This window comes from Cavia porcellus, unplaced genomic scaffold (assembly GCF_034190915.1).
Source record: "Cavia porcellus strain 051 isolate PalLab524CR breed Dunkin Hartley unplaced genomic scaffold, mCavPor4.1 scaffold_28, whole genome shotgun sequence".
In the NCBI taxonomy this organism is placed as follows: domain Eukaryota; kingdom Metazoa; phylum Chordata; class Mammalia; order Rodentia; family Caviidae; genus Cavia; species Cavia porcellus.
The window spans coordinates 47,502,096-47,529,703 of NW_026947511.1; the positions used below are offsets into that span (position 1 = coordinate 47,502,096).

The 27,608-nt window shown below is 37.3% G+C and overlaps 1 protein-coding gene and 1 long non-coding RNA gene across 2 annotated transcripts in view; both read left to right on the forward strand.

Moving 5' to 3' along the window:
* LOC100714501 (HLA class II histocompatibility antigen, DP beta 1 chain) overlaps positions 1 to 25,052 on the forward strand; it is a 28,960-nt gene extending 3,908 nt beyond the window's left edge. The window contains exons 3-6 of the mRNA XM_003473711.5: positions 23,361 to 23,642; positions 24,100 to 24,210; positions 24,503 to 24,526; positions 24,816 to 25,052. Of these exons, the coding sequence (XP_003473759.3) occupies positions 23,361 to 23,642; positions 24,100 to 24,210; positions 24,503 to 24,522 (413 nt within the window). The 3' untranslated portion in view covers positions 24,523 to 24,526; positions 24,816 to 25,052. The remainder of the gene's footprint in view (positions 1 to 23,360; positions 23,643 to 24,099; positions 24,211 to 24,502; positions 24,527 to 24,815) is intronic.
* Positions 73 to 21,150, forward strand: LOC134473731 (uncharacterized). The gene is made up of 3 exons (XR_010044148.1): positions 73 to 4,761; positions 8,932 to 8,983; positions 17,720 to 21,150. It is a non-coding gene; the product is annotated as an uncharacterized LOC134473731 (long non-coding RNA).
* Positions 25,053 to 27,608: the final 2,556 nt, after the last annotated feature.

Sequence of the window (27,608 nt, forward strand, 5' to 3'; positions counted from 1 at the left end):
AGGTGGGGGCGGGGCGATTCTCTGCTCTGCAGGACGCAGCGAGGATCTGGTGGGCAGACTGGGCCTGGACTGGGAGCGGTCCTCTGCTGGGCCGTGTGGGCCAGGGGCATGTCAGGAAGGAGCTGGTCGCTGGGCTGAGAGCGGTCCCTGCAGGCTGAGCCCAGAGCACGAGTTTGGAGACTGACATGGGGCTCCTCTTAGACACCCCATAGATGTTGGAGGTGACGAGTTTAGGGAAAGTAATTAGGTGAAAATATCCACAACCAGAAAGATGGTTGGCAACCATTGCAGGATCCTGCCAGTAGTGTGTAGGAATATAAATCTACAAGACATCGTTTTCTTTTATCTTTGTTTGTTTACTTTCTTTAAAATTGTTTTCATTGGTATTTATTTGTGATACATACTTAAGTATTTGGGGCACTCAATCTGAAGCAGCACAGAGAAAATGAGAGAGATTAGGAGACAAAGGAGAAGGCCTTTATTGAAGGCATGGGCAAGCTTCACAGGGCAGGGATACAGAGGCTCTAGGTGAGAAGGAAGACGTGGCACTACTGTATTCAGTTCCGGCTGGGGAGGAGTTTGGGAGGTGGACAGCACGACATATTAACCACTGATTTGAAGGCGTATCTGTCTGTGCAAAACAGGAGACAGAAAGATTTAGTGGGGGCTGGAGGTGGAGGCTTGGGTATTGTGGAGTCTTGGGGTTGCAGAGGGCTTGGAGCACGTGCAGAAAGGGAGCGGGAGGTTTATCTCTGGAATGAGAACATAGTAGTCTTGAAGAGATAAATTGTTTCTCTGGGTTCCGTTCCAAGTTGGGAGGATATAGCTAAGCCCCAGACTGGCAGGACCTATCAATAATGAATGCGTTCATTATGGAGATTTGGTACATATAGTTACTACATTTTAATCCTTTTCTTTCTCCTTCTTTCCCTTCCCTTTTCTCCCCTTCCGTCCCTGGGTCACCTTTCCATCTGCCTATCCCCTATTTTTTTATTTTGCCTTTTAATTTGTTTATACTTAGTTTTTCATGTAAGAGAAACTATGTGATACTTAACCTGCTGGGTCTCATTTGTTTCACTTAACATTATGAACTCAAAGTGCATCCATTTTCCTACTAATGACAAAATGTATTGTTCATGGCTGTCTTGGTTACTTTCTCTCATTGTTGAGACAAAATAGCTGATGCCCAAAATGAAGAAAAGAAAGGTTTGTTGGAGGTTTCAGACCATACTCAGCTGGCTCCAAGGCAGTGTGGTGTGGCTAAGGGGCAGCCAATCACAGTGGCAGCAGAATAAAAGGGACAAAAAGAGGATAGGCCCGCCTTCTTCTCTTCCTTATATTGTGTGCTGGCTGGGTCCCTGGGTGGGTGGAGCCTCACATCACCAATCCCAGCACTAGACAAAGAACCAATCACAATCACTAGATTCTGCCACCTGCATCACTGCATGAGGGGCATCCACCTAGACACAAACCATAACAATGGCCCAGTACAACTCTGTTGTGTATATTGTGAGCACTGCTATAGCAATGGGTGCTCAGGTATCACTGTAATATGATATCTGTAATTCCTTTTGGGAAAATACCCAGAAGGTGCGTGGCTGGGTTAAATGGAATTTCTTTTTTGAGGGGTTTTGTTTTTGTTTTTTGTAATTTTTATTTTAAAGAGAGTAAAACGAAGCAATGCAAAACAGAATAAAGCCAATCAAAACTACAACAACAAAAAAACCTGTGACACAAGACTTCAAAATAAGATAACAGGAAATCAACAATGGTTACTATAATGCCTCCTATTGTCTTCAAAATAGCTGCCCATACCCTCAGACATAGCAAAATTCAAACAAAACAGAACAGAATAAAACCAATAAAAATAAAACAACGAATGCAATACAGGACTTCAAAACAAGACAGTAGTAAATCCAAAATGGCTACCATAATATATCTAGTTATCTTTGAAATAGCTGCCCATGCCACTGGATATAGCAAAATCAAACAAGACGAAACAGTAAAATCCAACCCAACAAAACAATGAAAATGAATCAGGACTTCAAAACAAGAAAATAGGAAATCGACAATGAATACCACCTCCAGAAGGAGATGCCTCATAGATGCTACATTGGGTACTGTTATCCTGAGGCCTGCAAAGTCAGTGAAACACCAAACACTGTAAGCGTGAAGCTGTATCAAAGCTATCATTGCAGGCTGTGTTTCTCGAGATCAGCCAGTCGCTTAAGGGAGGCGGGACACTGGCCTTGACCCTTCTTGTCTCCCAACTCATGCGCCAAGAGTCTGCCATCTGATTCTCTCCCCAGTGGCCTGCGCATGGCACTGACTTGCAGGAAGGGCTTGTCTTTTGAGGTTTTTGAGTAAATCTCTGTACTAATTTACGTAGTGGTCTTACCAGTTTATGTTCCCACCAACAACGGAGGATTCCTTTTCCCCACAGCCTCTCCAGCACTTGCTTTTTGAGTTCTTGATAATATCCATTCTTTATGGAGTAAAAGGGAAAGTCAGGGTTGTTTTGATTTGCGTTTCTCTAGTAATAAAAGATACCGAATATCTTTTCATGTGTACACTGGTCATTCACGGTTCTGAGAAATGTATATTCATTTCCATTTCTGATTTTGGAAAAGTATTTTATTTACTGAGGCTAATTTTTTATTTCTTTATATATTCTAGGTTTTAGTCATCTAGTGAGTAGCTGGAAAATGTCTTTCCCATTCTATAGGTTGTCTCTTCACTTACTGGATGTTTGCTTTGCTTTGTGGAAGGTTTTTAATTTTATATAATATTATTAGTCCCACCATTTGCAATTTCTTGTGGAATTGGGATTTCTGTTCAGAAAGTCCTTGCCCATGTTTATGTCTTCAAGAGTTTAACCTATTTTGTCTTCCAGTTTAGTCAGTGCTTCTATTTTAATACCTAGGGTTTTATCCCTCTTGATTTGATTTTATTACAGCATGAAATATATGGATCTAAATTCATTCTTCTGCATACAGATGCCCAGTTTTCCAAGCATCATTTGCCTGAAAAGGCCATCTTGTCTACTACATACATTTTGCACCCCTTTATAAAAGATCACATGGCTGCATGTGCCTGGGTTGTTTCTGCACCCTCTCTTCTGTGATCCACATTCTGTTTTGGGTCCAGTATCATCCTATTTATATGGCTATAGATGTGTAATATAATTTGAAATCCAGGATTGTGATGCTTCCTGCTTTGCTCTTGTTACCCAGGATTGCTTTGGCTGTTCTAGATCTCAACTGATTCCATATAAATTTTAGGATTGTTTTTAGTTCTGTGAAGAATGCCTTTGGCATTTGATTCAAATTGCATTAAATCGAGATGTCATTTTTGGTAATTTGGCCATTTTGACATTACTGGTCCTGCCTATCCAGGAACAGGAGATGTCCGTACATTTTCTGGAGTGCTGTTTCATCTCCTTTTTTTGGGTACTATAGTTTTAATTTAGAGATCTTTTACTTCCTTGGTTAGGTTAGTTCATGTGTATTTCATTTTTTGAAGCTACTATGAATGAGATTATTTACCAAATTTCTCTCTTAATAGTTTCCTTGTTGGTATATGAGAAAACTATTGATTTTTTGTGTGTATTTATTTTGTGTCCTGGTTCTTTATTGATTTTGTTATAGAAAACTTTAAATGTAATTTTTGGGTCTTCCATATGAAGGATCATGTAATCTGTGATTAAGGAGACAGCACCTCCTAGTACCCTGGGAAAAGAAACACCCCTGGGAAAACAGTAGTCCAACAGAGGCATGGTGGATCTTCTCACAGACAGGAGAGACAGGCTGGAGGGAGCATGGCCTGGGTGGGACAAGGTCATTTAAAAAGATGGAGCCAGAAGAGCACAAAGCACTGACTCCTAGTAACAGGGACATTTGAGCTCCTCCTATCTTGTGTGTATCCCTTTTATTTCTTTCTTCTGCCTGATTGTTCTGGCTAAAGTGTAAAGTGCTAGAGTGAAAGGAGTGGTGATAGTGTACACTATTGTCTTGTTTTTTAGTTTAGAGAGAAAGCTTTCAATTTTTCTTCATTTGATGATTTTGGCAGTGGGTTTGTCATAAATGACCTTCATCAGTCTGAGAAAGAGTTTTTATATACCTGTTTTTTTTTTTATCATGATTGGATGTTGGATTTTGTCAAAGCCTTTTCTGGCAGCTATTGATAGGAAATTTTGACTTCTATCCTTGCTTCCGTTTATGTGGTTTACTGGTTTAATTTTGATTGCCATATGTTCAATCAACCTTGTATTCCCGAGGCAAAACCATCTGATGATGTGTGATCTTTTTAATTTGTGGCAGACTGTTTCCACATACCTGGTTAAGGTATTTTGCAGCTATGTTCATGTCCTGGTTACTTTTCTCTCATTGCTGAGACAAAATACCTAACACCCAAAATTAAGGAGGGTAGGATTTATTTAGCTCACGGTTTGTGGAGGTTTCAGTCTGTAATCAGCTGGCTCCAAGGCAGAGTTGCATGGCACAGGGGCAACACTTCAAGGTGGCAGAAGAAGCAAAAGCAACAAAAGTAACAAGGGAGGGAGGAGAGAAAGCCTCTTTTCCTCTCTTATATGGTAAGCATGATACCCTACCCGCTCCCTGGTGAGTGTAACACTCACACCATCTCCTGTCCTCCTCTTGCACAGGCTCAGGATGTTTATGAAGGGAGGACCTTGACTTGCTGAATCACTTAGTTAAACTTCTGAACTTCTGGAGTTGACACAATGAACAACATGCTACAGTGGTAAGGATATGTCCTCTACACCTCAGGGTGTAGAGCTTCTCAGTTACTTAGTTAAGCTTTTAGACTTCTCAGGTTGACACCGTAACAGTTCATTAAGGAGGTTGGCCTGGAGTTTTCTATTTTTGTTAAGTCCTCTTCTCATTTTGCTATCAGGGTAATGCTAGCTTACAGGAATAACATTAGTCCTCTTTTAATGTCAATTAAGAGTTTTCAGAGTATTGGCTTTAGGTCTTTCCTGAAATTCAGGTAGACTTCTTCATTGAATTTATCAATACATAGGCTTCTAAATGTTAGTAGATATTTTAATACTGCCTCTATTTCATTGCATGTTATTGGTCCATTGAGAATTTTTATATCTTCTTGGCTCAATTTGATAATCCATAGGTGTCTCCGAATTTCTTCTAAGTTCTCTAACTCATTGGAATATAATAATTTTTTTCTTATAATCCTCTGGATTTCCACAGAGTTGGTTGTGTTTTCATCTCTTTCTTTTCTAATTGCACTGATACGGTTTTTTTCTTTTCCTTTCTTTTTTTGTTTTGTAACTTTGAATAAGGATTTGTTGATCTGTGTTTTGGTTATTTCTTCTGTGATTTCCAGGTAAGGATTATAAGAAGCTGTTTTTTTTTAAACAGGAAATGACAAAGTCAGAGTTGTGCTTTCAGTGTGTTAAATGAATTAGAAAGAGGAGGACTCGAATCAGAGAGATGGAATAAGAAAAATATCATCAGAGGAATAGCAATTAGACATAAATTGAGGAGTAAAATGAAGGCTATAGAATTTTTAACATAGGTATATAACAAAATTCTAGAAGTAACCAAGCAGGTGTCTCATGGGCATTCAATGAGGCAGTCTTAGAACACAGAGAAGTCTTTTCCCTTGGTGAAACATTTTTTTTTCAGTTTTAAAACAAAAAAGTAATGAAAACAATGATACAGAATTTCAAATCAGCACAATAGGAAATTAATAATGGTTACTATATTGTGTATTGCTGTCTTCAAAGTAGTTGCTCAGATTACAAGAAAAAAATGATCAAACAGTGAAAGCACAGACTGTTCTTTTTGGGCCAGAGATGTAGCTCAGTGGCACAGTGCCTGCCTGGCAAGCACAAGGTCCTGGACTTGATTCCCAGTACCAAAATAATTAGAAACAAACCATTCTTTTTTGATGAACAGAGGTTATTACAATTACCATATGTGTATGATCCCTTCTTTCTTTTTACCTTTCCCCCATCCCAGTTGTTCTTTCCTTTTTAAGCAGTTTCTCCACCTTTCACTTTTACAGTGTCTATTGTATACTTTAGATCTTATTTACTCTTGCAGTTTTTTTCCATTGAGAAAATATGATGTTTACACATGCAAGTCTTACTTTTTTGACATATGAGTATGGTCTCAAGTTGCATCAATTGACCTATAAAAGTCTTGAGCTTTTCCTTTTTATAGCTGAGTAGTGCTCTATTGTGTAAAAATAACATCTTTTATATCCATTCGGCACTTGATGGGCATTTGGGTTGTTTCCAAGATTTAGCTATTACAAATTACTAGCTACAAAAAACTCACAAGAATCACCACAGAAAACAAAATAAAATTTTTTGAAATAGAAAATGACAAGATGAAAAAGCAAAAAGCGATCTCAGATGTCCAGCTCACCCAGAACAAGTCTAGGAGACATCAATATACACAAAATTGAGAGAGACACACTTGAAATTTTAGAAATGATAGGAACTGAAGTAAAGAAACAAACCCATGAGGTTATAGAGGAAATCAGGTCAGAAATACTCTATCATGTTAAGAAAGAAATGTCAACATTTTTAAAGGAAATGCTCAGCAAATCTAGACCAGATATAGATAAGAGAATAGATGTTGGTAGGAATAGGATAAAAATTGTTAATGATCAATACAGGGAATTAATAGAATTCATGAAGTGAATTCAACCAGATATCTAGGAAATCAAAAATTCCATTGAAAGCTGGCAAAATCACTTTAATGAAACTGAAGACAGATTTTTAGACCTCAAAGACAGAATCATGGTTACTAATCATGAAAGAACAGAACTTTTGAAAACAACAAATTATCAGGGAAAAGCAATTCAACAGCTACAAGTTGAAGCAAAGAAAAGTAATATAATGATTGGTGTCAATAAAAAAGAAGGAATCAACAAACGTGACATAAAAAAATTTGCAGAAGTAATAGCAGAAAATTTCCCAAACATGGAAAAATAACCGAACATACATATAAGTGAGGCAAATGGAAACCCAATTAGCCATAACCAAAATAAATCTACACCCAGACATATGATAATCAAGATCTCAGGAATTCAGTATAGGAATAGAATATTTTTTATTTAAAAAAAGATTAAGATAAAAGAGGACATAACAAAACAGGTCAGAACAGAACAATTTAAGCAACATAGTGTTTCACCACAAGTCAACCCAACATAACGGTAGCTACCATAGTGTCTCTTTCCTTGAAATATTTGAGTATACCTTCATACACTATAGTACCAAACATAACAAGATAGTGTAAAACCATTCAAGAGAATTAATGTATTACGGGGTACCGAGAACCAACTAACAGAAAATAAACAATGGTTTCTATAATATCTCCTTGTCCATGAAAATTTTTGTTTATACTATCACATATAGTAAAATCCAATAAGATACAACATGATAAAACTGATGGAGACAGAAGAACAACAGTTTGATGGGACTTCAAACAAGATGAAATTAAACCAGCATTAGCTATTAGGATGTCTTGTTTTCTTCAAAATAGCTGTTTATACCGTCACAGACAATAAAACCAAACAACCTAGAATAAAACCATTCCAACTAATGAATGACAACATTATAAGGCTTCAAAACAATATAATGGGTAATCATAATTACCACATACTTTTATGTATTCTTGCCATTTCTTACACTAGGGAAACTATTCGGTATTTATACATGTGAGTTTGATTTATTTAGCTTATGAATATGGTCTCAAGTTGCATCCATTTCTTTATAATATCTCAATGTGGTCATTCTTTATAGCTCAATTGTACTCCATTGTAAAAAATACCACATCTTTTATATCCATTCCTCAGTTGATAGACACTTAGGTTGTTTCCAAGATCTGGCTATTACAAATTGTGCTGCTATAAACATAGGTGCACATATATCCCTGTGGCATGATGTTTTCAGTTCTTCTGGGAATATGCCTAGAAGTGGAATAGCTGGAACAAATAGGACTTCCAACCCCAGCTTTTTGATAAATCTCTAAACTGACGTCCACAATGGTTGCACCAGTCTACACTCCCACCAACAGTGCAGGAGAGTTCCTTTTTCCCCACAGCCTCCCCAACATTTGTTGTTGTTGGTTTTCTTGATCCTGGCCATTCTTTCAGGAGTGAGATGGAATCTCAGTGTGGTTTTAATTTGCATTTCTCTAATGACTAATGATGATGAACATTTTTTCATGTATTTATTTGCCATTTGTATTTCTTCCTCTGAGAATTGTGTATTCATTTCAGATGCTCATTTGGGATTGGATCTTTGAATTTTGGAGGTCTGAGTTTTTTAAATTCTTTATATGTTTTAGGCAAAAGCCCTTTGTCTGAGGGACAGTTAACTAAAATTTTTTCCCAGTTTGTGGGTTTTGGTTTCACTATGCTGGAGATTTCTTTTGACATGCAGAAACTTTTTAATAAGACATGATCCCAGTTATTGATTCAGGGGAAGTATTTCTTGTGTGGTTTGATTTCTGTTCATGAATTCTCTACCTACTCCTATGTCTTCCCGGTTTTTATCCAATTTGTTTTCCAATAGATTTAGTATTTCTGTTTTAATATTCAGATATTTGATCCGTTTAAATTTTAATTTAGTACATGGTGATAGGCGTGGGTCTAGTGTTAGTTTTCGGCATATGGAGAGCCAGTTTTTCCAACACCATTTATTAAAGAGACTATCGTTCTACCAGTGAACATGTTTGGCCCTTTTATCAAACACAAGGTGATAGAGTATGTTTGTACTTATGGTTGTATCTTGTAATCTATTCCATTGATCTTCAGCTCTGTTTTGATTCCAGTACCATGTTGATTTTACTACAGTTGCTTTGTAGTATAACTTCAAGTCAGGGATTGTGATGCCTCCTGCCTTGCCTTTGCTGATTAGAACTGTGCTTGCTATTCTAGGCCTCTTCTCTCTCCAGATGAATTTGAGGAGTGATTTCTCGAAATCTATGAGGTATGTTGATGGTATTTCTATTGGGATTGCATTGAATCTGTATAACGGTTTTGTGAGAATGGCCATCTTCACAATGTTTGTTCTTCCTCTCCATGAGCAAGGGATGTCTTTCCATTTTCTGAGATTTCTTCAATTTCTTTTTTCAGTGTATTATAATTTTACCTATATAGATCTTTCACTTCTTGCATGATAATAATTCCTAAACATTTCATTTTTTTGGATGCTGGTGTGAAGGGTGTGGCTTCTCTTATTTCTCTCTGTGATTTTGTCATTAGTGTATAGAAATGCTATTGATTTTTGAGGATTGATTTTATAGACAGCTACATTGCTGAATTTATTTATTATATCAAGGAGTCTTTCAATGGAATTTTGGGGGCCTTCTCTGTAGAGTATCATGTTATCTGCAAATAATGATAATTTAACTTCCTCTTTTCCTGTCTTTACCCCTTTTATTTCTCTCTCTTGTCTAATTGCTCTGGCTAGTTTTCCAGTACTATTTAAAAAGGAGCAGTGAGAAGGAACTTCCTTGTCTTGTGCCTCATTTTAACGTAAAGGCCTTCAGTTTTTGGCTATTTAATGTGATGCTGGCTCTTGGTTTGTCATAGATGGCCTATATCATACTGAGGTAAAGAACATCTATTCCAATTTTCTGTAAGGTTCTTATCATGAATGAATGTTGGACATTATCTAAAGGTTTTTCTGCATCTATAGAAATGATCATGTGATTTTTACTTTTGGCTTTATTGATATGGTGGATTACATTTATTGATTTATGTATGTTGAACCATCCCTGCATGCCTGGAATGAATCCCACTTGGTCATGGTGTATAATCTTCTTGATGATTTGCTGCATCCTATTTGCCAACATTTTATTGAGGATTTTTGCATCCATGTTCATTAGAGAGATTGGCCTGTAGTTCTCTTTTTTAGTTGAGTCTTTCTCAGATTTTGGTACTAGAGTAATGTTTGCTTCCAGGAATGACTTAGGAAGGATTGCTTCCCTTTCGATTTCATTGAAGAGTTTGAGGAGTATCGGCATTCAGTCTTCTTTGCATTTCTTGTAGAATTCCACAGTGAATTCATCTGGGCCTGGGCTCTTCTTTGTAGGTCAAGACTTAATTACATTTTCAATGTCATTGATAGAAATTGGGTTATTCAGCACTTTTGCATCTTCTTGATATAGCTTTGACACTTCATATGTTTATAGGAATCTGTCTATTTCTTCTGTGTTATCAAACCTATGAGAATAGAGGTTTTCAAATAGGTGTTGAAGATCTTCTGTGTTTCTATAGAGTCTCTAGTGCTTTCACCTTTTTCATTCCATATTGCATGAATTTGAGCTTTTTGTTCTCTTTTTAAAATAAGGTTGGCTATGGACTTATGAATTTTATTTAATCTTTCAAAGAATCCACTCTTTGATTCATTGATTCTTTGGATTCTTTTCTTAGTCTCTATTTCATCAATTTCTGCTCTGATTTTTATAATTTCTGCTCTTCTTTTGGCTTTGTGCTTGACTTGCTCTTCTTTTTCTAGATATTTGAGGTGCATCATCAGGTTATTTATTTTTATTAGTTCTGTGTTCCTGATATGGGAACTCTGCAATAAATTTTCCCTGAGGACAGCTTTCATTGCATCCTACAGATTCTGGTAAGTTGTATTTGTATTTTCATTTGCTAGTAGGTGTTTAATTTCTTCTTTAATTTCCCCTGTGACCCACTGATTGCTCAAGAATATGTTGTTCAATTTCAGTGTGTTTGTGGGATTTTTGTAGTTTCTTTTATCATTAATTTCTAGTTTCATAGTGCTATGATCTGATAACATGCATAGGACAATTTCAACTCTTTTGCATTTATTTAAATATGTTCTGTGGCTAGTATATGGTATAGTTTAGAGAGTGTTCCATGTACTGCTGAGAAGAATGTGTATTCTGATGTTGGAACATTCTGTATATGTCTATCAAGTCCATTTGTTCACAATGTGATTGAGTTCTGTTATTTCATTGCTGATTTTCTGTCTGGTTGATCTGTCCCTTGGTGTCAATGGTTTGTTAAGGTCTCCTGTTATAATTGTCTTATTGCTAATTTAGTTATTCATTTCTATTAATATTTGCTTTATATAACTGGGTGCTCTGGAATTTGGTGCATATATATTTAAGATTGTTATTTGTTTCTCTTTAAGTTTTCCCCTAACCAATATGTAATGACCTTCTTTATCTCTTCTGCTCATTCTTGGTTTGAAGTTCACACTGTCTGCAAACAGAATAGCTACTCCCTCTTTTTTTTTGGGGGGGGGGTTCCTGTTGCATGAAGTATTGTTTTCCATTCTTTGATTCTCAGTCTGTGAGTATCCTTTTGGGTTAGATGGGTTTCTTGTAGACAGTATATGGTTGGATGTTGTTTCTTGATGCATTCTGCCAGTCTGTTTCTTTTAATTGATGAATTGAGGCAATTTTCATTAATGGTTATAACTGTTATATACTGGCTTATTGTTGACATGTTATCTCTCTGCTCTTGCATCTTTATCTTCCATTTTGTTTAATTGCCTGCTTTGCTTAGTGTTTTTCCTAAGTATATCTAAGCTTACTTTCAGTATTCTTTGCAAGGTTGACTTGGTGATCATGAAGTTCTTCAGCTGTTTTTGGCATGGAAGAATCTTATTTCTCCTTCAATTTTGAAGGACAGTTTTTCAGGGTACATCAATCTAGGTTAGAAATCATTTTACTTTACTTCACTCCATGGTCTTCTTGACTTTATTGTTTTTTGCTGAAAAGTCCACTGTGATTCTGATAGGTTTTCCTTTATAGGTAATCTGTTTTTTTTCTCTGACTGCTTTTATTATTCTATTCTTATGTTGGATTTATGGGATGGTGATTATTATGTCTGGGTGTAGTTTTATTTTGGTTATAACTATTTGGAGTTCTATATGTTTCACTGATCTTGATGTCAGTTTCCATTCTCATGTTTGGGAAATTTTCATCTATTACTTCTCTAAAGTCAAATATGGCAAAACAAAGCTGTCAGTCAAAACCAAGGATAGACATAGCACATGATGTAAAACAGAGTACAAGGTTATCAACAATGGTTAGCAACAATGTCTCTTGTTTCCTTAAAAAGAATGTCTATCTCATTAGATATTATAAAGTTGAACAAAACAGTAGAGAACAAGACCAATAAAACTTAAGCATTGTAAACATTACAGGACTTCCAAAGGAGACAATAGTCAAACCAGAATGGACATCTTAATGAATCTTATTGCCTTCAAAGTAGTTGCCTATACCCTCAAACTTGATACTGTCATACAGAATGGAACAGAGTCTAATCAGTCAAAACAAGATCATGGGAGTATTACAGGACTTTAAAACAAGTTAATAAGAAATCAAAAAAAGTTACTATTATATATCCTGGTAATTTTTTAAATTTTTCCCCTTAATTAAAACAAACATAAGAATTAATTAAATAATTTTTAATGAATAAGGGAGAGATTGAGATAAAAGAGGACATAACAATATAACAATACAGGTTAAAGCATGACTGTTTCAGCAACCTAGTGGTTCACCACCAAATAACCCGACTTAATAGTAGTTACCATAGTGTCTGTCTTTTTCCTTGAAATATTTGAATAAAACTTCATCTACTATAGCTTCAAATATTTCCATATCAAGAAGCCCAGAATAAAGCCTTTCCAATTAATAAGTGAAAACTTTATAAGGCTTCAAGGCCACATAATGGGGAATCATGATTACCACATATTTTTATATATTTGAATCATTACTTACATTAGGGAAACTATTCGGTATTCACACATGCGAGATTGATTTATTTCACTTATGAGTATGGTCTCAAGCTGCGCCCATTTATTGATAAATATCTCAATGGGATCCTTCTTTATAGCTGAAAAATACTCCATTGTATAGAAATACCACAACTTTTTTATCCATTCCTCAGTTGATGGACACTTGGGTTGTTTCCAAGATCTGGCGATTACAAATTGTGCTGATATAAACATAGGTGCACATATATCACTGTGGTATGATGCTTTCAGTTCTTCTGGGAATAAGCCTAGAAGTGGAATAGCTGGAATAAGTGGGACTTCCAATCCCAGCTTTTTGAGAAATCTCCAGACTGACCTCCACAAAGGTTGCACCAGTCTACACTCCCACCAACAGTTTAGGAGAGTACCTTTTTCCCCACGGCCTCTCCAGCATTTGTTGTTGTTGGTTTTCTTGATCCTGGCCATTCTTTCAGGAGTGAGATGGTATCTCAGTGTGGTTTTAATTTGCATTTCTCTAATGACCAATGATGATGAACATTTGTTCATGTATTTATTTGCCATTTGCATTTCTTCATCTGAGAAGTGCATATTCATCTCAGATGCCCATTTTTGGATTAGATCTTTGAATTTTGGGGGTCTGAGTTTTTAAAAATTCTTTATATGTTTTAGACAAAAGTCCCTTGTCTGAGAGAGAGTTCACTAAAATCTTTTCCCAGTTTGTGGGTTTTGGTTTCACTATGCTGGAGATTTCTTTTGACATGCAGAAACTTTTTAATAAGAAGTGGTCCCAGTTATTGATTCTGGGAAGTATTTGCTGTGCGGTTTGAATCCTGTTCATGAATTCTCTACCTACTCCTATGTCTTCAAGGTTTCTACCTAATTTGTCTTCCAATAGATTTAGTATTTCTGTTTTAATATTCAGATCTTTGACTCATATAGATTTTAATTTAGTACATGGTGATCGACATGGGTCTAGCTTTAGTTTTCAGCAAATGGAGAGCCAGTTTTTCCAACATCATTTATTAAAGAGACTGTCATTCTTCCAGTGAACCTGCTTGGCTCCTTTATCAAAGATAAGGTGGTTGAGTGTGTTTGTAGTTGTGGTTGTATCTTCTAATCTATTCCATTGATCTTCGGCTCTGTTTTGATTCCAATACCATGTTGATTTTACTACTGTTGCTTTGTAGTATAACTTCAAGTCAGGGAATGTGATGCCTCCTGCTTTGTCTTTGCTGCTTAGAATTGCCTTTGCTATTCTAGGTCTCTTCTGGTTCCAGATGAATTTTACGAGTGATTTCTCTAGATCTATGAGGTATGTTGATGGTATTTTTATTGGGATTGCATTGAATCTGTATAACAGTTTTGGGAGAATGGCTATTTTCACAATGTTTGTTCTTCCTATCCATGAGCAAGGGATGTCTTTCCATTTTCTGAGATCATCTTCAATTTCTTTTTTCAGTGTATTATAATTTTCACTGTATAAGTCTTTCACTTCTTTTGTAAGAGTAATTCCTAAATATTTCGTTTTTTTGCTTGCTAATGTGGAGAGTGTAGTTTCTCTTATTTCTGTCTCTGTGATTTTGTTGTTCGTGTATAGGAATGGTATTGATTTCTGAGTACTGATTTTGTATCCAGCCACATTACTGAATTTATTTATTGTATCTAAGAGTCTTTCAATGGAGTTTAGGGGCTCTTCTATGTAGAGTATCATGTGATCTGCAAACAATGATAATTTAACTTCTTCTTTTCCTATCTTTACCCCTTTTATTTCTCTCTCTCGCCTAATTGCTCTGGCTAGTACTTCCAGTACTATATTAAATAGGAGTGGTGATAAAGAACATCCTTGTCTTGTGCCTGATTTTAAAGTAAAGGCTTTCAATTTTTGGCCATTTAGTATGATGCTGGCTGTTGGTTTGTCATAAATGGTCTTTATTATATTGAGGTAAAGACCATCTATTCCAATTTTCTGTATAGTTCTTATCATGAATAAGTGTTCGACCTTCTCAAATGCTTTTTCTGCATCTATAGAAATGATCATGTGATTCTTATTTTTGGCTTTATTGATATGGTCGATTACATTTATTGATTTATTTATGTTGAACCATCCTTCCATTCCTGGGATGAATCCCACTTGGTCATGGTGTATAATCTTCTTGATGATTTGCTGGATCCTATTTGCCAATATTTCATTGAGGATTTTTGCATCTGTGTTCAATAGGGAAATTGGTCTATAGTTCTCTTTTTTAGTTGCGTCTTTCTCAGGTTTTGGTACTAGAGTAACATTTGCTTCCAGGAATGACCTAGGAAGGATTGCTTCCCTTTCAATTTCATTTAGTAGTTTGAGGAGTGTTGGCATTAGGTCTTCTTTGTATTTCTTGTAGAATTCTGCAGTGAATCCATCTAGGCCTGGGCTCTTCCTTATAGGTAAGGACTTAATTACATTTTCAATTTCATTAACAGTGATTGGGTTATTCAACAGTTTTACATCCTCTTGATCTAGCTTTGGTACTTCATATGTTTCTAAGAATCATATGTGTTATCAAACTTTTGAGAGTAGAGGTTTTCAAAATAGGTGTTGATGATCTTCTGTATTTCTATTGGGTCTGTAGTGATTTCACCTTTTTCATTTTTTATTGCATGAATTTGAGCTTTTTGTTCCCTTTTTTAAAAATAAGGTTGGCTAGGGGCTTATCAATTTTATTTATTCTTTCAAAGAACCAACTGTTTGATTCGTTGATTCTTTGGATTGTTTTTGTAGTCTCTATTGCCTTGATTTCTGCTCTGATTTTTATAATTTCATCTCTTCTTTTGGCTTTGGGCTTGACTTGCTCTTCTTTTTGTAGATGTTTGAGGTGTAGCATCAAGTTATTTATTTGTTTTCGTTCTGTTTTCCTGATGTGGGAACTCAGTGCAATAAATTTTCCTCTCAGGACAGCTTTCATTGCATCCCACAGATTCCGGTAAGTTGTATCTGCATTTTCATTTTCTTTTAGCTATTGTTTAATTTCTTCTTTAATTTCTTCTGTGACCCACTGATTACTCAAGAGTGTTTTAGCGGGATTTTTGCAGTGTCTTTTATCATTAATTTCTAATTTCAGAGCACTATGATCCGATAACATGCAAGGGATGATTTCAACTCTTTTGCATTTGTTTAAATATGTTCTGTGAGCTAATATATGGTCTATTTTAGAGAATGATCCATGTACTGCTGAGAAGAATGTGCATTCTGATGTTGTTGGGTGGAACATTCTGTATATATCTATCAAATCCATTTGTTTGCAGGTGTGATTCAGTTCTGTTATTTCTTTGCTCATTTTCTGTCTGGTTGATCTGTCCCTTGGTGTCAATGGTGTATTGAGGACCCCTGTTACAATTGTGTTACTGACAATTTGAGTTTTCATTTCTGTTAATAGTTGTTTTATATAACTGGGTGCTCTGGAGTTTGGTGCATATATATTTATGGTAGCTATCTCTTCCTCTTGGAGTTTTCCCCTTACGAGTATGTAGTGACCTTCTTTGTCCTTTATGGTCATTGTTCGTTTAAAGTTCACGTTGTCTGCAAACAGAATGGCTACTCCTGCTGTTTTTTGGATTCCTGCTGCATGGAGAATTGTTTTCCATCCTTTGACTTTCAGTCTGTGAGTATCCTTCTGGGTTAGATGGGTTTCCTGTAAACAGCATATGTTTGGATTTTGTTTCTTGATCCATTCTGCTAGTCTGTTTCTTTTGATTGGTGCATTGAGACCATTTACATTAATGGTTATTACTGTTAAATGCTGGTTAATTGTAGGAATGTTATCTCTCTGCTGTTGCATGTTTATCTTTCTGTTCTGTTTAATTATCTGCTTTGCTTAGTGGTTTTTTCCTTTGTGTATCTAAACTGTCTTTCAATATTTTTTGCAGGGTTTGTTTGGTGTTTATGAAGTTCTTCAGCTGTTCTTTGTGATGGAAATATCGTATTTCACCATCAATTTTGGATGATAGTTTTGCAGGATATATCAGTCTTGGTTGGAAATCATTTTGCTTTATGATCTGGAATACTTCACTCCATGCTCTTCTTGACTTTATTGTTTGTGTTGAGAAGTCTTCTGTGATTCTGATAGGTTTTCCTTTATAAGTGATCTGTCTTTTCTCTCTGACAGCTTTTAATAATCAATTCTTGTGTTGGATTTCTGGGATGATGATTATTATATGTCTGGGTGTAGTTTTATTTTGGTTATGAGTATTTGGAGTTCTACATGCTTCACTGATCCTGATGTCAGTTTCTGATCTCATGCTTGGGAAAGTTTCAGCTATTACTTCTCTAAATATCCTCTTGACATGCTTTATGTTGTCTCCTTCTTTTTCATTAATCCCTATCATTCTTATGTTATTTTTCTTTACATCGTCTTGCAGTTGTTGAATTGTTGTTTCCTGATTCCTTGTTATTTTTAAAAGATCTTTCCTTTCCTGTTCACTAGCTGCAATCCTGTCTTCAAGGTCTGAAATTCTATCTTCACTTTCATTAAGGCGGTTTTTACAACTTTCAGTGGAGTTTTTTATTTCCTGTATATCTCTGTGCATCTGCATTATGTATTCTGTTTGTTTCTTATATTGCTCGTCTAGGGATTTTATCTTTTTGTTTAGTTCCTCCAATTTTTTATCTGTGTTTTCTTTAGATATATTCAGAATCTCTTTCATTTCTTTTATCATTTCATCTTTTACCTGGGAGATTATTTCGAATTTGAATTTCTTTAAAGCTTCCTGGAGTTGCTTGTTAATTTCAGTAGCTATTGTGTCCGATATTTGAGGTGAATGGCATATATTTTCTTCTATATACATTGCTCCTAGGGTTTCTTGAGATGGGCTGGAGGTTTGAGGTTGTAATTTGGTCTTTTGTTTTGTCATTTTCCTATATTTCTGTGTTTCAAGTGTTATTTGAAAGCTTCCTCAGGATCTGTTGGAAATCCCCTTCTATGTTTGCAGCTACTGAGTCTCTCGCACCATGTTACCCCTAGCCACTGGGCCTGCAGAACCAATGGCCATCCTCCGCCTGTTCAGAACTCTGCGGTTCCAGATAAACTAGGCCACAGGGACACTGTGTGCCCACCTGCCCGTTGGAAGCTCCACAGCTCTCCAAGCGCAGCCAGGATGTGGTAGGCGGATATACACGCGTCAAACCCACCTCTCCACTTCACTGCACCTGGAAGCCTGGAGGTACCCGAACAGTCTGGGCTTTGGGCAGAGTGCGTTGAGCACTCACCACAGGCTGCAGGGCCTCTGGAACCTGCGATGCTCCACTGCCCGCTGAGACATCCACAGTCTTCCAGACACACAGGGAGTCTGATGCAGGTGCCCCAGATCTGCCCAGCCCCTCCTCTGCACACCGATGGTGAGGTTCGGGAGTCTCAAACAGGCTGGGCTCCAGGGATAGCGTGGGTCCGCCCACCTGTTGGAAGCTCAGCAGTTCTCTAAGTGCAGCCGGGATGGGGAGGTGGATGTAGAGGCCTCAAACGCACTTCTCCACTTCACTGCACCCAGAATTCTGGAGGGTCCTGAACAGTCTGGGATTTGGGCAGAGTGCGCTGAGCACTCACCACAGGCCGCGGTGCCTGTGGAACCTGCGATCCTCCCCTGCTTGCTGAGATATCCACAGTCCTCCAGACACACAGGGAGGCTGATTCAGGTGCCCCAGATCCGCCCAGCCCCTCCTCTAAAGAAGTCTTTCAAGAGACAGCAACAAGATGATCTACTTCGTTTTTATACTTAACCCTATTACCAGGAAGTTGTGAATGAGAATGGATATAAGTTGTAAAAATAGGAAAATCTGTTATGAATACCAATTTATAGTTGACAGAACAATTGATCAGGTCATTAGCATTATACAAAGTGGCTATTTTGGTTGACTGTGAACCAAACAGATTAGGAGACTGTAACAATATTAATCAATTCTAGAACATACAATAAAAGTTATGCTCTTTGTACAGAATGGAAGAGAGTTTGCCACACCTTAGAAACCCTTCCCCCATATCTAGCTTTTCCATTGCTGCTACCATTAGTGAAATATGTGTCTGCTTCATCTCTAGGTTCATAACATACATAACAATTTTAGGTAAAATCCAAGGATGCCACTTAAGAAATTGTAAAAACTTAGAGTTAGGAAAATGATTGTCTATTTTTCCTATATAGTCAGCAAGACATTTACCATTGTTCACTTATTGATAAAGCATGTTCTATCTCCTGTCTTGTTAGGGCAAAAATAATAGATATGAGGTCTTTTCCTGATAAGTGCCATGAGCAACAGTGTCCCTTATACAGAAAGCCTATTTTATACTTGTACATAGTGAGCCTCTTTTGTTCACTGTAGGAAGAAGAATCCATTCTACCACAGCTTCTTCTTGTGATGATTTAGCTGTAGATGAATGTGTTGATGGAAAGACTAAAAGTATTACTGGTTTAGATCTTGACTTCCTGCTCTTGATTTTCCTGCCTTATGCTCCTTTCTCATATAGTTAATCTTTCCACATCCAAAACATTTAGTAGTTTTTGGGGCAAATAGATCAGTCTCTTTTAATGTGGCTGCTAGCAATCTGGCCTTAAAAGTTTCTGACCCTATGTCCTGACAGGCTTTGATATATTCATCTAAAGTGGCTCCCTAAGATTTTCAAAGTCATAATACCCATTTACATTCTGAATTAACATTGTCAAAAGATAACATTTGCAAAAAAAGTCCCTCAAATCCAGCTGAGACACTGTGTTTTGAAAAACTTCTGTTAATCTAGCTATAAATTCTACTTAAGGTTCATTGGCACTTTGGACTACTTTGACCACTGATGGAGCCACTTGTCCAGGGAGAGCAATCTCTTCCCATGCTTTTAAACAGCACATTCTTGCCTGAACAATAGCAGTATCATTATATTGTAGCTGTTGATTTATTCCAAACCAGTCTCCAGACCCAGTGAGTTGGTTGGCAGAGGGAGAGATTGAAGGGTCAGCATGTTCTTTGCGTCAGGCAGTCAATTCTGCTTTATCTCTCCACCAAGTTTTAAACTGAAAGAATTCAATGGAGCTGAGAACCCAGTCCCATGGAATCAAATGTTCAGATTAAGCCAATCCCAAAATCACAGCTTTAGTTAAGGAAAATTTACTCCATAAGATATAAAAGTTTGTTTTATTTTCTTAACTTTCTTTAAAGGTAGTGGGGCCAGGGATTTAGCTCAGCAGTATAAGTACCTGCCTGGTAAGCACAAGGTCATGAGTTCAATTCCCAGTACCAAAAAATAAAATTAAATTTAAAAGTTACTACTATAACTTTTATAGTGGGTTACAACCATATTTAATGTAACCTTGAGGATTTTGCTGATCTCCTGGCAATTAGATGATAGTAACTGGACACATAGCAAAAGGTTGACAAGCACAAATCACCCTCCTGTTTTGCTTGAACAAAAACCTTAACCACAGTGGTCATCAGTGTTGGTGTTGCAACAGTTATTTGAGATAGATCAAGAAAAGGTTAGATTTATCATATACTGGAGCTAACGGTGCCACAGAATACTCCTGGGACCTAAGAAGCAGCATGGAAGGAAAGTCAGATTGTACTGGTTTATCAATATGCCATGGTAAGGAAGGTTTTAGTGTAACAGAAGTGTTTCCAGAAGATCCATACCTCCTCTGTAATTTGTCCCTGATTCTGAAGCAGTAGTCCCCTCACAAGAACAATCATCTGATTCAGAGTCAGAACTGTCCCTGCCTTTCTCATTTTCCCCATTAGACAAAATTTTCTGTTCAAATTCAGACTATATGAGTTCTAAAGCCAAAGTTATTAAATTACATAAAGACCAAACATGTAAAGGAATAGAATTCCCTTGCTGATAAGTACATTTCAAAGCTTTCATTACCAATCTCAACAGCTTTAAGTATAAAACATTATGTCCCTTGGGTTCAAATCAATAACAATATTTCCATATCAAGGTGAATAATTTGGTGAAAGACTGTGGTTTCACTTTAACCCCCAGGCTCTTCAACAAAGTTTTAAGTATCTGAGCTCATTCTTGTTGCGACAGGGAATTTCCCATGGCAACCCTGATGCAAAATTCCTGGAGACTGGCCTTACTTATCCATCTGATGCTTCCTTGTCCGCTAAACATTAAAATCCCTTCTTGATATCTCGAAGTCTCCTTTCATTGTCAGGTCCCTGTTCAGGCACCAAAATGTTGGTTTCTGTGAAAATGACAGGTCTCCATGATGAGGTGTAGCAGATTAAAAGAAAGACAAAAGAAACAAAAGTCTGGGATCTGGGCTGGGGGCTTGGGATTTATCTCAGTGGTGTAAGTGCTTGCCTGGAAAGCACGAGGTTGTGAGTTTGATTCCTGGTACCAAAAAAAAAAAAAAAAAAAAAAAAAAAAAAAGGTGTGGAATCAAGAGGCTACAGCTTCTAGGACTGAATCCTTGATCATATTTTACTCAAGACTTTTATAGGCAATCATTTCATAGGCAATAAGAGAAAAACAAGAGGGGAGACACTGGCCACATGCAGAACAACTATTGTTTAACTATCTCAGGGACTATTACTGTCCTTCCTGACGATCATCTTTACTTCAATTGGACACATCTTAGCAAAGCCTCTTGTGCTGTGCCAGCAGCATTCCACTGGGACTAACGTCCTGCTTTCATTTCCTTATATACAATGCATTGTAAGATTTCCTCAAGAACAAACAATCATGTTGCCTAGTAAAGTACAAACTCCTGGGTAACTAACGATTATACAAGTTTATGTTAATTTATGACTATGCTTTCCTCACAGTACTCAAGGCAAAGTTTCTTACAGAATATTCTGGGCTTTAAAATAGACAAGCTACTTTAGGTTCTTATTTGCATGAGACCAAGGAGTCCCCAAAAAAGAGCAATTTAAATTAAGTTACAAATTACAACTCAGAGCAGTGTTGAACTGGCAGGTGAACTGTGAGCTTATAAATGTGTTTAAATGAAAGGTACAGCTAAATGTAAATCACTTGGAGTGGACAAGGCTGCAGTGTAGGCACATCTGGACACAGAAGCAAGCTGCTAAAGAAAACAGTGGTTCCATGGACAGTTCAGAAGCATCCTTTTACCTGACCCTGTCTCACTTCCATGTATTTGTGCTATATGGGAAACATACATTGGGGAAAAATGAGCTATTAAGCACCTAAAAGCTGTGGAGAGTGAAATTCTGAATATACTTTCTCTTGAGGTAAACAGATATTTTTGATCTTGGGAGGGACTTAACATGCTGGCAGTAGAGACCCAGAAAAACTCACCGTTGGTAAAATCACAAGCAGCATGGAAATTGACAGGAGTATCAGGCAAGAGTGACCCAGAAAAAAGACGCGGAGGAAAGCACAGAACATCAGACAGAAAGATGGAGAGGAACAGACAACACCTGCTTGTAGGTTATCTCAAGCAACCAAGAAAGAGACTGCATAGGAGAGACTTTGCAATACATTGGAATTTCTGTATGAACAGCTATTTTGAAGAAAACAAGACATTGTAATAGCCAGTGCTGATTTAATATCATCTTGCTTTGAAATCCTACTATGATTTTGTTCTTCTGTTTCCATTGGTTCTATCGTGTTGTATTTATTGGATTTTATTATGTGTGATACTATAAACAAATTTTTTATGGACAATGAGATAATAGAGTAGCCATTGTTTTTTGTTATTTGGTTCTGAATGCGCTGTAATATTTTCACTCTCTTTAATGGTTTTATAGTATTTTGTTATGTTTGATACTATTGTATGTGAAGGTGTGCTCAACTATTTCAAAGAAAGAGACATGGTAGCTACTGTTATATTGGGTTGTCTTATGGTGAAATACTGTGTTGTTTTATGTTCTTATCTTCTTTGTTATGTTCTCTTTTGTCTTAATCTCTTTAAAATTAAAAAAAAATTAAAAATAGATTGGAATTCCTAATACTCAAACAGATGGGACTTGGGATATTAGATTTCAGTGTGCACTGATTCCCTAAATATAAAGCTATCCCTAACTAAGTTCTGGTGCCTTCTAAAATCATGTTATATATTGTTTCTAGAGTAGACCATATTTTCTGGGAAACAGTATTACTGTAAATATGGAGATCAGTCATGGACTTTTGGGAAGAAGAGGCCATAAAATACACAGACTATCTGAAAATTAAATCAATTTCACACTTGTTTTATATACTTTTAATGTTCATGATATAATGTGGTAGACAAGAGAATACTATTTTCTATGTATCTTAACTTTACCCTGTTTAGGCAATTTTGCCTCATTTTGCTAAAGATACAGCATTGAAAATATAGGTAGTTTGAAAACTGGAGAAATATTCTTTTTCAAAAGACTATTATTGGTAATCAATGGCTTATAGGTACAATTTCTGCTAATATATTACAAAGTACTGCTTTTGTCTTCCTTCAAATCTTTGTAGTTTATTATGTGATTAGTGATCAGGCATATTCTGTTGGAGGGTCTATTTATATCACTGCAGTACAAACAGTATCTGCTCACCGAATTATGACATTTGTACGTTTAACACCTAGAAAACACTTTCTTAGTGAAAGCATATAAGAAACAATAATCTCTGGCATCATTCCTTTTTCCCTCCAATCCTAGTCCAGCCTAAAGTACATGTGTCCCCCGCCAAGAAGGGCACCCTGCAGCACCACAACCAGCTCATCTGCCACGTGACAGATTTCTACCCGGGTGACATTGAGGTGCGATGGTTCCTGAATGGACAGGAGGAAACAGCTGGGATCGAGTCCACCAACCTGATCCATAATGGGGACTGGACTTTCCAGATCCTAGTGATGCTGGAAGTGACCCCCCAGCAGGGAGACGTCTACACCTGCCACGTGGAGCACCCCAGCCTGGACAGCCCTGTCACTGTGGAGTGGAGTGAGTTTCCCGCCTTCAGGGACCTTCCAGAGCCCACAGTCTGAAAGGCAGGGAACACACTGGCTCCCAGGTCCACTCTTCTTGTCTACACTGGAGCCATGAGTACACACTGTGTTTTCTGAGTGTAATTCTGAGCTTCAGGAAACAGAGGCTCCCCTGCCCCTGCAGAGTTTCAGTAATGAGAAACTCAGGGGACTCTCCTGAACTGGCCTCCCACATAGGAGCTGCTCTCTTCTGTCAGCTTTCACACTGTTCGGCCTGTACTGAGAGGCAGCTGGCAGAGTGCCCATTTGTCCTGTGGTTGAAGTCACCAGCCTAAGTCTGGAACCGGGACTTAGTGGGTCCCCTGGTCACTGCCTCTTGCTGATGTTCCACATCCACTCCAGGGTCTCACATAGGACATGGACAGGGATGTCCCCGTGGAGGTGACAGTAACCCTGGATTTTGTTTTCGTCAGCGGCTCAGTCTGATGCTGCCCGGAACAAGAAGCTGACTGGAATCGGGGGTTTCGTGCTGGGGCTCATCTTCCTCACAGTCGGCATCGTCATGCACGTGAGGAGCAAGAAAGGTAGGAAAAGCTGCCCGGGGACTGAGGCCACCTCTTCCCTGACTTTCCCTTCACTGTGATAAGGGATGAGACAGAAGAGAGATGCCCCAGAGTTCTAGAAGCCACTGTAATCAAACTGTCAGAATCAAGATGAGGGACAGAGGAATTCCGGGGCTGGGACCTAAACCACCAGGTGCAGGGTGGTTTCCAGGGATCCAGACTCACACTGGGCAGTGGAAGGTGGGAGGAGAAGGCTTCCTTCGGCATCTGAGGTGGATTTGATGGCTAATGCACTGCTGTCCTTTCCTTTCAGGTCAGCGAGGACCTCAATAAGCAGGTAATGTTCCTGCTTGCTTCTCCCAAGGGGAGGGTTGCAGAGGAGTGTGAGCGCTTTCTTCTCACTGAAGCACTGGCTACAGGGAGCAGGGCTTCAGGCCTGGACTAATGCTTCAGCCTCAGCCCTTGGATGAATGTTGGAAAGAACATTTTCTTACTGAGCAAGAAAGCTGAGATCAGTAGTATTTTTAAAATCAGGCTGTGTTTTATCTGATAAAACCATTCTTTTATGTCAGATTTAGAGGAAGAAAGGTCAGCACTCTCTAATAACTTTTTCTTCACCCCTACAGGGCATCTGATCTGACCACAAACACTAGGTGAATCTTGAAACAAGGAAGTTTCTGTTTCTTTAGTCTTAGGGGCCTGTAAGACCCCCAGATTCCCAAGAGGATGTGGCTGCCACATAATTGCTCTGTAACTGATTTCTGTAGCTTTACTCTTTGATTCTATGCGGTTCTCTCATCAGCCAAATTTCCTCCTCCTCTACATCATAAATAAAATCAAATGTCATTATTTTCTCTTTAAAATGTGCATTGATTTATCCCTGCAATTGCTTTGGATTGAAGAGTTTGGTGATCAATCAGTTAGTAAAGAATTCATTGTCATTTAATGTAGGCCAAAAAAATGAACTGGGGACATCCTGACTGCTGCATGTGGTAGCCTGTTGGAGCACTTTATGCAATTTTTTATATTCTTCCCTATGATCATGTTTGCTGCCTTCAGTCCTGCAAATCTGGAACCACTATCCTTAGTTATTCCCTGGTGAGCAGACAGTGAGTCTGAGTCACATAACTCAAAGTCACATATTCACTTAATTACATGTGATTTTTAAGAGCATGCTTTACCATTACAATTAAGAAATACAAAAAACATCAGAATTAAACTTTATGATCTAAAAAGCTTTCAACCTTTCCTTTGCATTCCTAGTAAATATTCCTTAACCGTATGCATGGCTCAGCCTTTGGAATGTGTCAGGTAGAACAAGGGCCAGAAGATCCAACCAAAAATAAAACCACCAGCCAATCCCCCTAATGAACATACACATAAAAACCTTTAGTAAGATACTAGCAAATAGAATGCAGCAAATCAAGTTGGAATGCAGCAAACCAAGTTGTATGGAAGTTTATATACCATAACCAAGTGGGATTCACTGGGATGCAGGAATGGTTCAATATATGCAAATCAATGAATGTAGTATACCATGTTAACAGAGCCAAGGACAAAAATTGCATGATCAGCTTGATAGATGCAGAAAAAGCTTTTGACAAAGTCTAACACCCATTCATGATTAAGATCCTACAGAAAACTGAAATAGATGGTCTTTATCTCAATCTGATAAAAGTCATCTATGAAACAATGAAATACTTACGAATCAGTCTAACAAAGGTAGTAAAAGATCTCAACATTGAAAACTACAATACTCTGAAAAGGGAGGTTTAAGAGGATATAAGGAAATGGAAAAATATTCTGTCTTCTTGAGTAGGGAGAACCAACATGGTGAAAATGACCATAGTCCCAAAATTGTTATACAGATTCAATGCAGTATCAGTCAAAATGCCATTAGCATGAAGAGCCAACATTTCCCCCCCCCCCATCGGTGACCAGCTGATCCAAAGGAACACAGGCTGTGATGATAGCTAATGAGGTAGAATACAACTTAATGCTTGTAGTATTTACTGCTTCACTGACTTTGCCAGCCTAAAGCTGGTAGTCTGATGATCTATTCATAGGATAACAATATGCAATGCAGCATACATGGGGGATCTTCCTCTGAAGGTGGTGACCATTGTTAATTCCTTATGATCTTGTTTTGAAATCCTGTATCATTCTCATTGTTTTGGTTGGGTTTTACTGTTTTATCTGGTTTGATTTTGTTGTGTCTGATGGCATGGGCAGCTATTTCGAAGATAAGAAGATATATTATGGTAGCAATTTTGGATTTACTATTATTTTGTTTTGAAGGCCTGCATTGCATTCTTTACTTGTTTTTACTGCTTCTGTTCTGTTTCTGTTTTGTTTGATTTTACTGTGTCTGAAGGTATGGGCAGCTATTTTGAAAACAACAAGAGGCAGTATGGTACCTATTGTTGATTTCCTATTACCTTGCTTTGAAATCCTGTGTCATATTGAGTTTTGTTAGATCATCGAACAAAACTGTTTGCAGTCTCACTGTTTGAAAGTCCCCTCTATATGCTTTAATTTTGTAACTTGAACAACTATTTCTAAGATGACAATATATGAGTAACTAGTGATTTCCTACTGTTTATTTTTTCTGAAATTCTGTATAAATTGTATCTTTTTTTCTGTTTTTTTTTCTTTTTTCTCCTTAAATAAAATTTAAAAAAAAGAAATCCTGTGTCACTATACTATCTTGTTTTGATTGGCTTTTTTCTCTTTTTAATTTCCTATTAACTTAATCTGGAGCCCTGTATAACTTATGCTGTTATCATGACTGATATTAGTTAAATCTGGTTTGTTTGATTGCTGTTTGGTATCGACAGACTTTATTCAAAACTGTTATGATTGATAGTATTAAGGCTGAGAGTATAGACAACTACACTGAAAATAACAAGATTCACCATGATACCCATTCTGGTTTGATTATTACCTGTTTTTGAAGTTTTATACTATCTACAAAGTTGTGTCTTTATTAATATTGTTATGTACTGCTGTATTCAGTTATACTATGTCTGATAATATAGACAATTCTATTGAAGAAGAGCCTACACAATAACCATGGTAGAACACCTTGACAGTGGTTTTATATGTCTTTTTCACTTCATGTGTTTATAGGAATATGTTTCGTTTTTGCTTGCTTTGTTTTGTTTCTCCCTCTAATATAGAAAGGATAGAAATACATGTTAAGACTCATGTATGCATAGAACCTAAAAACAGTTTATGAGAACTGATCTTATAACATATGGTGAAATGAACAACTACTTTGACAATACAGTACCCAGTGGTTATCCCATGGTCACATGATGTGAAATCCAGCAGTACTATTATTCCTTGTTCAGAGTGATTTTAGCCTGCTATGGCTTATTTAATCTCAACATAAATGAAGATATGGATAACTGCATGTA